Consider the following 12442-nt stretch of genomic DNA (forward strand, 5'->3'; position numbering starts at 1 on the left):
AGTAAAACCGTTTTGTACCCGTTTTCATTTATAAAATTTATTTTTTTGTATCGTCTTTGTTATGGGTTAGAATGTGATATGCATGCTGTACAGTTCGAAGCACACCCACACATTGTGCAACTCGACGAGCAACGACGAAGGGTGAGACGCGAAGACCACCGCGGAGTAGGCCAAGAAGACAAAGGCCACAGCGAGAGCTCCTAAAATAAATTTTCTCAACATTTTTGTAATAATACTTAATACATAATATACGAAGTCAGTACTTTACAAAATACTCATACGGGTATGAAAACAACATAACTGAAGTTGCAAATGTAATAGTTTTCAGTTACGTAGGTAGTACAGACATAATTCTCCCACAAAAATACATTATGGACACCATGAACTGAACACACATTACATACATCCTGGACACTCTTAACTGAACACACAATACATAAACATAACAGTTAGATAGAGAAACACCTAATTCATGACCTAATATTGCATATTAATAGCCGTAACATTTGACAGACACAATACATAAACATAAACTTAAACATAAACATAACATAACATAACAGTTATACTTACTCTAACACAGACATTACATATTAATGGAAGTTGTTATATTGCCGAAGTGTAGACATTAACACCTAATTCGCGCTTAAATCGGCAGGTGGCTCAGAGTCTGAACAATCCGAAAGCTCAGCGTCAGAGACAAGTTCAGGATCCTCCATGATAGCCTTGATAGCCGCAACATTTGGTTCTGTTTTGTTCTTCTGGGCATCCTTCTTAAGTATGAGTAGCTGCATATCGCGGGCCAATCTACGACCCATTTGAGAAATCTCACGTTCTAGTGTTTGACATAGTCGATCAACATTATCAGGATCTTCCTTTTGGATCTCAACAGAACGTGCTTTTGGCACCTTCAGTCCTCTTTCCCGACATAATCTTTCGTTTTGCACTCGCTCTATAAATAGTGCGGGCCACTTAAGAAGTCTAGCCTTTGCATAACCATATCCTGTTTGATTTTCTGATGGATCCTCCACCAAACCACATGGATCTCGATAGTACTTGGGCATGACGAAATGTCGTTTCCCAAACCTATCATGATAAGCACAAGAGGCATCCAAGAAAGGAAATGGTGTTTCATCTTCAGCATCGCCACTTCCCCTTCCCCCTCCTCGTCGTGAACTTTCACCCCTTTGCAAGTTCCTACCACCTCTGCGACCCCCACTCCCTCCTATGAACCATGTAGCCATGCTAATTTTTTAAAACAAATGAATAATAATTTCGTAGGGCGAAATGAGTTGTAAGGTTGTGTCTTCACCTTGAGTTGTAAGGTTGTGTCTTCACCTTTACTCGTTTATATAGTTGATTATGAACGGATAAATGAGAATCCCACATATATGCATGCTGACTGTAAGGTAAATCAGTAGATTCACTGTTGCCATGTGACTTTCTAAATTGAGAATCCCACATATATCAATATGAGATGAGTTGTCACTGTAACAAAAAAGTCGAGCAAAAAATGGAGAAAACCAAAGCATGTGCACCAAGTCACATCACTTCACAATCCATCTGCATATACGAACAAAATAAGGGCATGGTGACTTGGTGGTAATTCAGTGAATTCACTGTTGCCATGTGACTTTCTAAGTTGAGAATCCCACATATATCAATAACAGATGAGTTGTCACTGTAATAAAAAAAATCGAGCAACAAATCGAGGAAACCAAAGCCTGTGCACCAATTCACATGACTTGACCATCCATCTGCATATAAGGACAAAATAAAGGCATGCTGTTGTTAAGGTAAATCAGTGAATTCACTGTTGCCATGTGACTTTCTGAGTTGAGAATCTCACATATATCAATAACAGATGAGTTGTAATAAAAAAAATCGAGCAAAAAATCGAGAAAACCAAAGCCTCTGCACCAAGTCACATTACTTCACAATCCATCTGCATATATAGACAAAATAAAGGCAGGCTGACAATAAGGTAAATCAATGAATTCACTGTTGCCATGTGACTTTCTGAGTTGAGAATCCCACATATGTAAATAAGAGATGAGTTGTGACTGTAATAAACAAATCAATAAAACCGAAGACTGTGCACCAGGTCACATGACTTCACAATCTATCTGCATATACTGACAAGTCTCTCCACGATTTGACTACTCAATGTGTGAAAAAATGAAGCTTATGAAGCTTACGACCCGCTATTTGTATTTCATTGAAAAGTATGACTATTTGAATTGTTCTTGTCATTTGGGAAGCTATTCACCGACCTACCTGTTATGTTTTATGTGTTGTTGAAGGCGGTAGTTCGATTCACCGAGTTTAGTTTTTTGTCAACCCCTCATTCATTACCGGAGTCATAATTTTTACTGGACTTTCAAGAATTGGAAGGTGACTCTTTCTTCTTTCCTGATGGAGATTGAAATTCGTTGTAATTTCATCCCTATTTCAGCAGCCCCAGTTAAGGGAACCTTTTCTCCGAGTTGCCTGATCTATTTTATGTGTTTTAAGTATTCACATAATTGAACATACATTAATCCATTAATTAATCCAGAACATTCATTAACAAATTGCAATTCAATAAAGAAAGTCATGAACTCATAAATGTGTACTTATAAATGTAGGTATTTCATAAACTTCAGGTTCATAACAAAAATACTTGAAATACATCCGTACGTTACACCAACAACAACGTTGTCTTACACTCCACGAACGAACATATGAAAGATAACGGTGTTTGATTTCTTATTCGTCATCTGACATGTAGTAGTCAGAGAGATATTTTTCATTATTGAAGACATTATTTCGCTCAACCATTGTCAAATCTCTGTTGCTTGCTTCTGCCATTTCAGTGGCTAGCTGAAGCATGAAATGTCGACATCTCCGCATCAACATCCTGTTGTTCTCCTTCTTAATTCTGCTAACTACTTTTTCATAGTCACTCACATTTCGTCTAGCCATGGTCAATGAACGACGATGAGGTATCGGTGCCCCAAAGTTACGTAGATCATTATACAATCCTTCTTGCTCCGTTACCCTGAACGCCCATTCTGCTCGGATACCAGCATAATAATCCTTCGGACTTGAGTACTTTTCGCTCTTGTAGTCATACATAAATGGAGGTAGCAGCCACACTTTCAGATTTCTTTGCCGGCGTGAACTTCCTGCACCTCTTGAAGACATTGTTAATAAAATTAAAAAAAATAATAATAATAGTAATTGTATATCTATTACTATTGTTATGCCTTCAACAAACATCATACTGGGGTATTTATAGACATGATAGTGGTGCTAGGGCACTATGGAATAAGTGATACACGTGATATTATTTGATGTTATTCATTTCATGTAATTTTGATTACCCGTGACTTTGTGTACCTGTGATGTAGTCACGGACGTGGTTGTAAGATAAAATAATAATTGTAGGCCATAGAATCACAATGCTATCCCTTCATATTCGAGCAGTGCGTTGTCAAATAAAACAAAATGCAGTGAGTTGTCACATCGGCACATGAAACTATTTTGTCATGCTTACTTTTGTAATACAATAAGTACTCACTTGGAATTGACGATTTCAGTACGTATAAGTGTTTTCGAGAAATTATAAATGAAATCGAAAAATGAAATTTTCTTTGTATTAAAGTAATATTGTTCATAAACTATCATTGTTTTTCTCACCAACATAAGAAAATGGTCACCTGCTAGGTAAACACGATTGGAACTTTGGTGCCTATATTTTATCTTTTTTTCAGTTAATGAACTTCACAGTCATCCGATTTTTATTGTCATTACACAATCGTCCATCATATTTTTTTACCAACATAATAGCATTTTTGCTTCTTTTCACAATCATAATAATGTGACTTAGATGAATTCTGAAATGTGCGGAAAAAACAAAGCATGTAAGTTGCACTGCAGAAGTCACATGCATCACGTAATGTCAAGAAAAAAGTCACAACGTATACAAGCATGGCAAAATAAGAAAGTCACATGCATTACTGCATCACTGCATAAAGTGACATGCAGCATTGCATCACTGCACAAAGTCACATGCAGTGATGCAGTGATGCACAAAGTCACACGCATCACTGTATCACTGCACAAAGTCAGATGCATCCCTGCATCGCTGCACAAAGTCACATACCTCCTACGTACTGTGCCCATTGCAATTATGCACAAAGTCACAGGCATCGCTGCATCTGCGGCACAATAGCCGATGCTATAGGCCGTTGATTCGTTCATGACTGCACAAAGTCGAGTCCTGACAGCCGTATGCACTGGATAAGGTCAGTGGCATGCATGTGATCGAACAGGAAATTGCATACACACAGCTACCATGTGTGTATATGGTATAAATATCGTAGCATACCACAACAAAAGTTTTACAGCTATTTCTACCGATATGATCATGACATATACGGTGGTTGATCTATATTCAGCAATGGGTCGCTATTGGGTTGCAGATGGAGATGAATTTCAATACCCATTAAATCCAAATTTGCGTTACTCACGTGCCACCGTCAATACCACGAGAGCTGAGTGGGAATTTCGCAAAACTCGAGCAAACGTTCTCGTTGAGCTATGCCGTGAAGTTAATCTTAAATTTCCTCGCCGGTTAGCCATGCGTATGCCAACTGACACTCCACAGTTGTTGCAAAGGGCATTGCATCGTATCCGCGACGAGGTTAATCGCATGACCCAACGTTTGCAGAGGTCCGAACTAATGAAGACCGCAAATGAGCGTGCCGAAGATGGGTTAATGGATGATGCACACCAGTACTACGCCTGGAGCATGGATGTTATGTATGAATCTGATATTGAGATGTCAGATGATGATGATAATGAATGAAATTGTTTGGATGAACGCCCAGGGCATTTCTGTAATGCATGCAATTTGTAATGCTTATCCATGACTTATCAATGAAGCGAGATATTTCAATTATTTTTAGCCTTGAACAAACATATTTTTTATAGCTTCTTTACACGTTTTGTTCAAACCAAACGCGTTTGTAATTTATGTTCTCCTAAATTACGGATAATGAGAGAGGGGTAGAGATGTGAAACAGATTTGTGTGATTCATCAATATAAATAAGAATAAAAAATTGTGAAATGATAATTGCGAATAAATAAGTATGACACTTACATCAGCTGTACAAGTTTGACACATACAAACAAAAAAAAGAAAAAAAAAACCTATATAGTCCATATCGCAACCGCTAATGCCCTAACCTGCCCCCAGTCCCACAACCCCGACCGTGGATCTCCCTCCTCGGTCTCCTACGGTAGACTCTCTGAATATCTGGCACTCTCTCCTCTGCATGCTGCCCTCCACTGACTGCCTGTGGAGCCTGTGAGTGTGAGTGTGACCCCCCTCTCCTGCATCTGATGCCCCTGATCCTGCCTGTGCCTGTAGATCATATACTGCTGTGAGCTGTGAAACTCCCACTCCCTCGTCTGGTGCAACTGTATCACGATCTGCAGCTGGACCACGACCTCTGCCTCTGCCCGCACCCCGACCTCGGCCGCGACGTCCCCCACGACCATAACCTCTCCTTCGCGCTCTGGGGGGGGCTCAATATGGCCCTCATCATCAATGTGTGAGATGTCAGTGAGAACTGCATCATGTGTACTCCTGGGCGCGGTCGAATTAGTCCCCATAAAAGCAGGTGGTAACTGGGTGGGTGGGGTAGCAACATCATGCATGAACCGGGGGGCGGTCGAAGTACTCCCCAGAAAAGTAGGATGTAACTGGGTGGGTGGGGTAATAACATCATGTATGAAGCGGGGCGGTGACCAATCAGGGTCAGGGTCAGGGTCAGCATGCTGGGTAAGATGTACGTGTGGGGAATATGGAGAAATGTATGGGGTATCATGTGGTGGGGTGACTGAAGTCGAAGGACCTACTGTGGCTGGCGCTGAACTGGAAGGCACTGACCTGGACGGGACTGATGTGTCTGGAGCAGCTGCTGCAGTGTGTACACCGTAGTCCCCAAAATGCAGACGATCTACCCGATGGGCATGCTGGATCCCCTCGTACAATAACTCTCTGATCTCTACAAGGGCCTGCAGACCAAGCTGTCCATCACGTCTGAAAATAGCGTCCTCAGCCAAGTGATATGACCTCCCAGCTCGAACCACCTGTAAAAAAAATAGATATATTAGGCTATAGTTGACTGAAAATAATCAATTATGATATTAACAATTATCGGAGATATAGTACGCTACTCACCAATGACTCGAGAGAAGGCCCAACTCCCTGATATCCGGCCTCGGACAGGTGGCTCGGATTACCGACAAGTAGGTGTGTATGTCGCCGATACCACAACATGTAAGGGTCGGGAGAGGGGAGGACCCCATCGCTCCAGTCAGCCTGTACAATAGTGTCGCGACGGGCATCCCACAACTGTATGTATCGCATATGATGCTGACTCCAGTCAGTGCTGGCTCGGCCACGTCTATCCGTCGCATGCAACCGCCACTCGGTGTCACACCGATCCGGCACGGCCTGGACCCGACCAAACTGTCGGAGGACACGATCAGGGAGATGCCACTCAACCACGTCATAACAAATGAGTGGTACTCTCGCCATCCATATATCCTCACCTAGGCGGCAGTAGTCTGGGAGCGTGTGGAGGACATCAGCATAAGGCTGCCAGATAAACTACAATAACGACAAGTCTATTAAAAATCGGTCATAAACATATACAGTCCATATGACAATTAAAATTTAGGTATTTAAATTTGATACCTCGCCGTCTATCATCCGATCAAGCTGGTCTCTATACACGACCACTACGTGGGTCGATACGACCTCGTGGCTCATGTCAACCCTCCATCGACTACCTCGAGGTCCGGCCGGCATCTGCATGTCTCCCTGCCCGATGGGAACCTCACCAGGAACAACTAGTTGCCGCCTAGACGGGGCAATGCGAATCAATCTCTCCCACGCCCAAATCTGCAATAGTTTGAACGCAATTACAATACTGATATATGCCATACAATATGAATTGACATGTAATAAAATTCTTACTAACCTGTAGCAAGACAAGGGGTCCTCCGATCTGAGTCACACCCACCTGAGTGGCTCGACATAACATCCTATACAAGCATGCCAAAGCCGCGGCGCCCCAGCTGTACTGGCCGATGACGTCAATGTCTCTCAACAGTGGCAAATACATCAACTTGAGCAGGTTCTGTGACTTATCAGAGAGAAGTACCCCCCCCAATAAGCCACAGAATATATGCTCGCGCATGCTGCTATACTAACTCATCTGCTGCATCATCTGGAAAATCGCCCTGAAAATGCTCCGACAGCCACCTCACCCTCACTCTACCTGCCTGTAAGTCTGCAGGTGTAGGTGCTACTCCCAATAGCTCAGCACATAGCGCTATCCACTGCTCCGTCGTCAATGATGGGTCAAGTCCAGTAACTGCTCGCCCATCAATCCGTAGACCGTATAGGACAGATACGTCCTGCAATGTGACGGTGGCCTCACCGGTCGGGAAATGAAATGTATGAGTCTCTGTGCGCCATCTCTCGACGAGAGCAGTAATGAGTGGGTGGTCCAGTCTGATATGGCCTATACGATATACACCATAGAATCCCGCGCGTAGTAGACACTGCAAGACTCTATGGTCCAATGGACGATCCCACAGGCCGGAATCTCCCCGTCGGCATGCCACCACGGTGCGTGACTGGTCCTGCATAACAGAATGAGTATTTTAAATTATAGCATTATCAAGGAAATGAAAAACAAAATGCAGTGTATTTTCATTGTACGCGTAAAGTCCAACAAACGTTATTGCATACCGGGTCCTCCCATATACTGTCAGCCCGATGTGGATGACTCAAAAGGGGGACCTCATCAGGTAGATGTGCCATGAAGCCTGTACAGTTGAAAAACAAATACATTTTGAAAAACTGTATTGGTGAGTATGTAATTTAACTATATCAATTAAGCTGAAATTATTATGTACATGACGACTTGAAAAATAAATGTGGTCGATTATTTTAAAAGTATAAATTTGTGTGCCATTAACATGGAAGCAATTAACTAAAATCAAAATTTTGCATATTATGTGCCCATTAAATATGATAAGCAATTCAACATAACCTATCGTTATCTATGCTTCGGACTAATATAAAAATCTTTTACAAAGTCATTTTACGATATCAGTTACATAAGCTTAATAATGACCAATAACATGTGGATAGTTTTTGTATGTCAATATTTACAAACAAAATGGAATGATCATTTTTTTTTTCAAAACTTCATTATTGATTTTGGCATATTTGACATAACGTCATTATTGATTTTGACATATTTGACAAAATTCGTTACATTTATGGCATATTCGACAACTTGATTATTGATTTTGTAATTTTTGTTTTGCAATAAAGTAAAAAATTTGTAAATTACGTACATGTAAATTACGTACATGTAATTCACAAAATTCTGTAATAAACATTTTGAATGAAGTAGAGAATAAAAACTATGATAGTTGTAAATTTCGTCAAGCAAATAAAACAATTACAATATATAAAGAATTAAACAACAGAAATGATCTATTACAAATAAAAAATGTTCTATTACATGTATGACCCCGTTTACAAATAATGAATTACAAAAGAAAAGAAAATGATCTATTACAAATAAAGAATTACAAAAAGATCTATTACAATATGTAAGTATTACATAGTCTTCATCGACCAAGTCGCGCCGGACATGTTCGCCTGTCATGACCTGTCTACTGGCACTCACTGCAACGAGCGGTCAAACGCCTATCTGATATGTCCATCTCATTCGGAATACGAGACATAGATGCACGACCCCGTTTCACTTGTCGCAGACGCAGTACATTAGGCATTAAAGTCCACTGCGGATCAGCCCAATAATCTTGATGCGGTATTGGATTGAATTTAGTTTCCCAAACCCTCATGTATACAGGAAGCCTATATACTGGATCAACGTACTCGAATGGATTGTCACCGCATTCAGACATTACAGCGAGCATATGAGAACATGGATAGTGTCGTATCTCATATTTCCCACAACTGCACGTGGGTTGATTCATCTGCACAATTTGTGTATTGCGACCTCGTCCATGGCGAAAAGATGTTTGCACCTCAAACACGCGGCGTGGCCTATAAAAAAATTATAATAGAAACTAATGAAGTTCATGTTTTTAGGTGTAGTTAAATTGACAACATAATAACAATAATTTAATTTATATTACAAACTAACCTGTCATATGATATCAACTTGAAAGTATTTGCCCTTGCGATGCCATCCTCAATAGTTTTTTGCATCTGTCTAGGGTATTGGAACTCATTTCGTACATCTAGTTCAGCTTGGGCTCCCATCTCGTCAAAATATTTTACAAGCCGCCGAAATGTAAATTCTACCATAGCTGAGATAGGTAAGTTCCTTGCACCTTTCAAGACGCTATTGAAGCACTCTGCATCATTGCTAGTCAATACCCCCCAGCGATGTCCACCGTCATACGAAAGGGCCCACTCCTCAGGATTCATCTTGTAAACCCAAGTGATGGCTTCTTGGTCAATAGCCTGTATTTGTTGTAAGTAACCATTACACTTTCGTCGTTGATGAGCACTTCCTGCTTTCCATAGAAGTTGTTTCAGCTCCTTATTTCTGAACGTAGTGTTAAAGTTACTACAAACATGTCGAAGGCAGTGCCGATGATATCCAACAAATTGGAGCGAGGGATTCAACCAATGCCGCCTCACAGCAGCTAAAATACTCTCAGCTCGATTGGATATCAAAGTCACTCCCTGTCGGTCCATGACAATATGTTCCTTGATATTAGAAATAAAGAACGACCAAGACTCCAAACTCTCCTTGTCGACAACAGCAAATGCAAGCGGTAGTACTTTGCCATTGGCGGTGACAATCGTTGCTACAAGCAACACAGCAGTGTATTTCCCGTATAAGAATGTACCATCTATGGTTATAACAGGCCTACAATGTCTGAATCCATCGATGACGGGTTTGAAAGACCAAAAAACAAAGTGGAAGACGGGCATAATGGTTGTATTTCCGGTATATCTATGCTTCCATTGCACGATGGTACCAGGATTAGATGTTTGTAATGCATACATGAATTTAGGCAACATCATATATGATTCATCCCAATCTCCGAATACCATTCGAATTGCCTTTGCCCTTGCATGCCACGCCTTCTTGTAATGTATAGTATAGTTCATGGATTTTTTTATGTCTTCGATGACATTCTTAATGGGCATATCAGGTTCGTTCTGCATACAACAATACCTATGAGTCAGATTATTTTGGTGTGAACACTTTAAAGACACAATTTTGGTGTGAACACTTTAAACAAACAATGTGTATATAAATGTAAACATTTATTTTGTATACTCACCGCAACTTGTCCCAAAAGATGAGAAGCAATGTAACTGGAGCTAATATTTGTGTGGTCCCTGTTCGTTCATGGGTATAAACAATGGTGAGGACCCCTATACTGCTTTATTTCAAAAAGCCCATGTCTCTTACTAAGAGATGCACGCAACCACCATCTACAGTCGTGCTTGCAAGCACACACCCAAACGTCTCGCTTGGAGGTTACGACTTTGTACTCTCGATTATTTGTTGCATGGTACAATTTCACAGCATGTACGAGTTGCTTCTTATCAACGAAAACCATCCCTTTGTCCAACTCTGGATTTTCAGCATTCCAGATTCGGTTACGGGGAACGACATCGCGGTTACTAATGTCAAAATCACCACCCATGTGAATGTTTTCAAAGAAAGGGATTTCAGGTCTAGGTGGAATGGGGGCATTCTGAATATCAACGGGAGCGTCGACATCATCTTCTTCATCATCATCATCATCTGATCCGCCCAATAAATTTTCTTCATCACACATTTCATTCTCATCATTGTCTAGGGCGACATCAGGACCGTACATGTCACTGTCAGCAAACTGCACAAAATTAACCGTTTCAGCCATATTACCAGCAACTTCAACTGGAGTCGTATGATGGCTATAGGTGGGCACATCTTGGGTGTTATTGTGAAATTCAGTCTCGTATCCACCATGTGAACTTGATTCTCCACCATGGCCATGAAATGTCTGTTGTGTGTAGCCAGCTGCATAACATTCATTTGATTCATACATAGGAGACTGAAATGCTGTCGTGTCAACCCCATGTGTCAGCAATGTAGTGAACGGATGCGATTCCATCTGTGTTACATTCGGAAGATTCTGTACAACCTCTTTCTGAATGTACACTTCCAAACAATTTGGTGGTTCGAAATTTCCACCGATACTTAAAACGGTGTTCAACGCCTCATCGTCATTTATCGGTAATATTTTGTATTTGCTGGTTGCTTGCCACTGGCGATAAGGATATCTACATTTGAAGATCAATCGGACTGTTTCCCCGTAACTTGCGACCTTGGACATAAACATCTCCTCCAAATTGCCAAGTGTGGTGCCAAGTTGCACCATATATATCCCTTTCGGCTCAGCATCATATGACACACCTTCATCGGGATCCCGAATTATGTTTCCCCCCCAGTAAAAGATAATTGGAACAGTTGCCATATACTTGCTTCAATGAAACAATAAATATTAAAATATCAACAATATACATATATCGAATTGTACTTGTAAAATAAACATTAAAATTTGCAGAAGCCACAAATAAAAGCAACCCTCTAATTTTTTATCAATTTATATTTTCCAGGGTTGAAGGAACTGTAGAGGTGAAACATTAATTCAATTTGTATTTTATCAACTATATATTTGTGTCTCAACTTGATTATTACTGTTTATTTTCTCATTTTGTTCACTTATTTTTATTCGTATAACAGAACAGCTGAGATTTCATCTATACGTGGAGTTATATATTGTGTCTCATTTACTTCGTATGTGAAGACTCTTATCTTTTCAATGTGAATGTTCTTTGTTGTCATTGCTCTATTGTCTTCATCTAAAAAACACATAACAAGAAGTATACTTGTTGTCTTAATTCTTTCGAATTAGTGGCGAAAAATAAAATAGGTTGAGAGATATTTAGTAGAGGGTGACGCGATTGATTTGGACAATATAAAATACAGGGTGCAAACATTGAGAGAGATTTTTTTAACCTGGTGATGTAATTGTTCAGATTTATGGAAAATATAAGTTAATTTGATTTGCTCCAACTTGTGCCATTACGGACCTTAATGACAAAGTTATTTCCTATGTGAACTAGTAACCCTCGTCCATTTTGTAGAGGGCATAGAGGCTTTCTTATAAAATTAAAACAACAAACTGATTTTAGATCATTTTGGATTGTTCTGAAAAGTAAGAAAAAAATTAAATTTATTTACTCCTTTTTTTTCTTACACATACAAAAACAAAAAAATAATTACAGAGATAATTTATAATGGCCAAAAATTAGAGATAATTAAA

The 12442-nt window shown here is 40.2% G+C and overlaps 2 protein-coding genes across 2 annotated transcripts; both read right to left on the reverse strand.

Annotated features, from left to right (window-relative positions):
• Positions 1-8547: 8547 nt before the first annotated feature.
• Positions 8548-9862, reverse strand: LOC145816691 (uncharacterized). The gene is made up of 2 exons (XM_082912583.1): positions 9250-9862; positions 8548-9149 (listed from the first exon to the last, which is right to left on the reverse strand). The coding sequence occupies exons 1-2, from the start codon at positions 9807-9809 to the stop codon at positions 8753-8755; spliced, it is 957 nt and encodes a 318-aa protein (XP_082768709.1). The 5' UTR covers positions 9810-9862; the 3' UTR covers positions 8548-8752.
• Positions 9863-9893: 31 nt separating this feature from the next.
• LOC145816690 (uncharacterized) lies at positions 9894-11867 on the reverse strand. The gene is made up of 2 exons (XM_082912582.1): positions 10406-11867; positions 9894-10280 (listed from the first exon to the last, which is right to left on the reverse strand). Exon 1 carries the CDS (start codon positions 11588-11590, stop codon positions 10472-10474), a length of 1119 nt encoding a protein of 372 aa, XP_082768708.1. The 5' UTR covers positions 11591-11867; the 3' UTR covers positions 9894-10280; positions 10406-10471.
• Between the last annotated feature and the right edge of the window lie 575 nt (positions 11868-12442).

This window comes from Camellia sinensis, unplaced genomic scaffold (assembly GCF_055761805.1).
Source record: "Camellia sinensis isolate YWXY unplaced genomic scaffold, ASM5576180v1 Unanchor4, whole genome shotgun sequence".
Lineage (NCBI taxonomy): Eukaryota > Viridiplantae > Streptophyta > Magnoliopsida > Ericales > Theaceae > Camellia > Camellia sinensis.

What these genes read in the sequence shown, in the direction of transcription:
- LOC145816690 (XM_082912582.1), bottom strand. Translation starts at nt 11,590, where the DNA reads ATGGCAACTGTTCCAATTATCTTTTACTGGGGGGGAAACATAATTCGG.
- LOC145816691 (XM_082912583.1), bottom strand. Translation starts at nt 9,809, where the DNA reads ATGGACCGACAGGGAGTGACTTTGATATCCAATCGAGCTGAGAGTATT. An exon ending in AAGTTGATATCATATGACAG is followed by an intron (nt 9,150 to 9,249) that starts GTTAGTTTGTAA and finishes ATTTTTTTATAG; the next exon opens with GCCACGCCGCGTGTTTGAGG.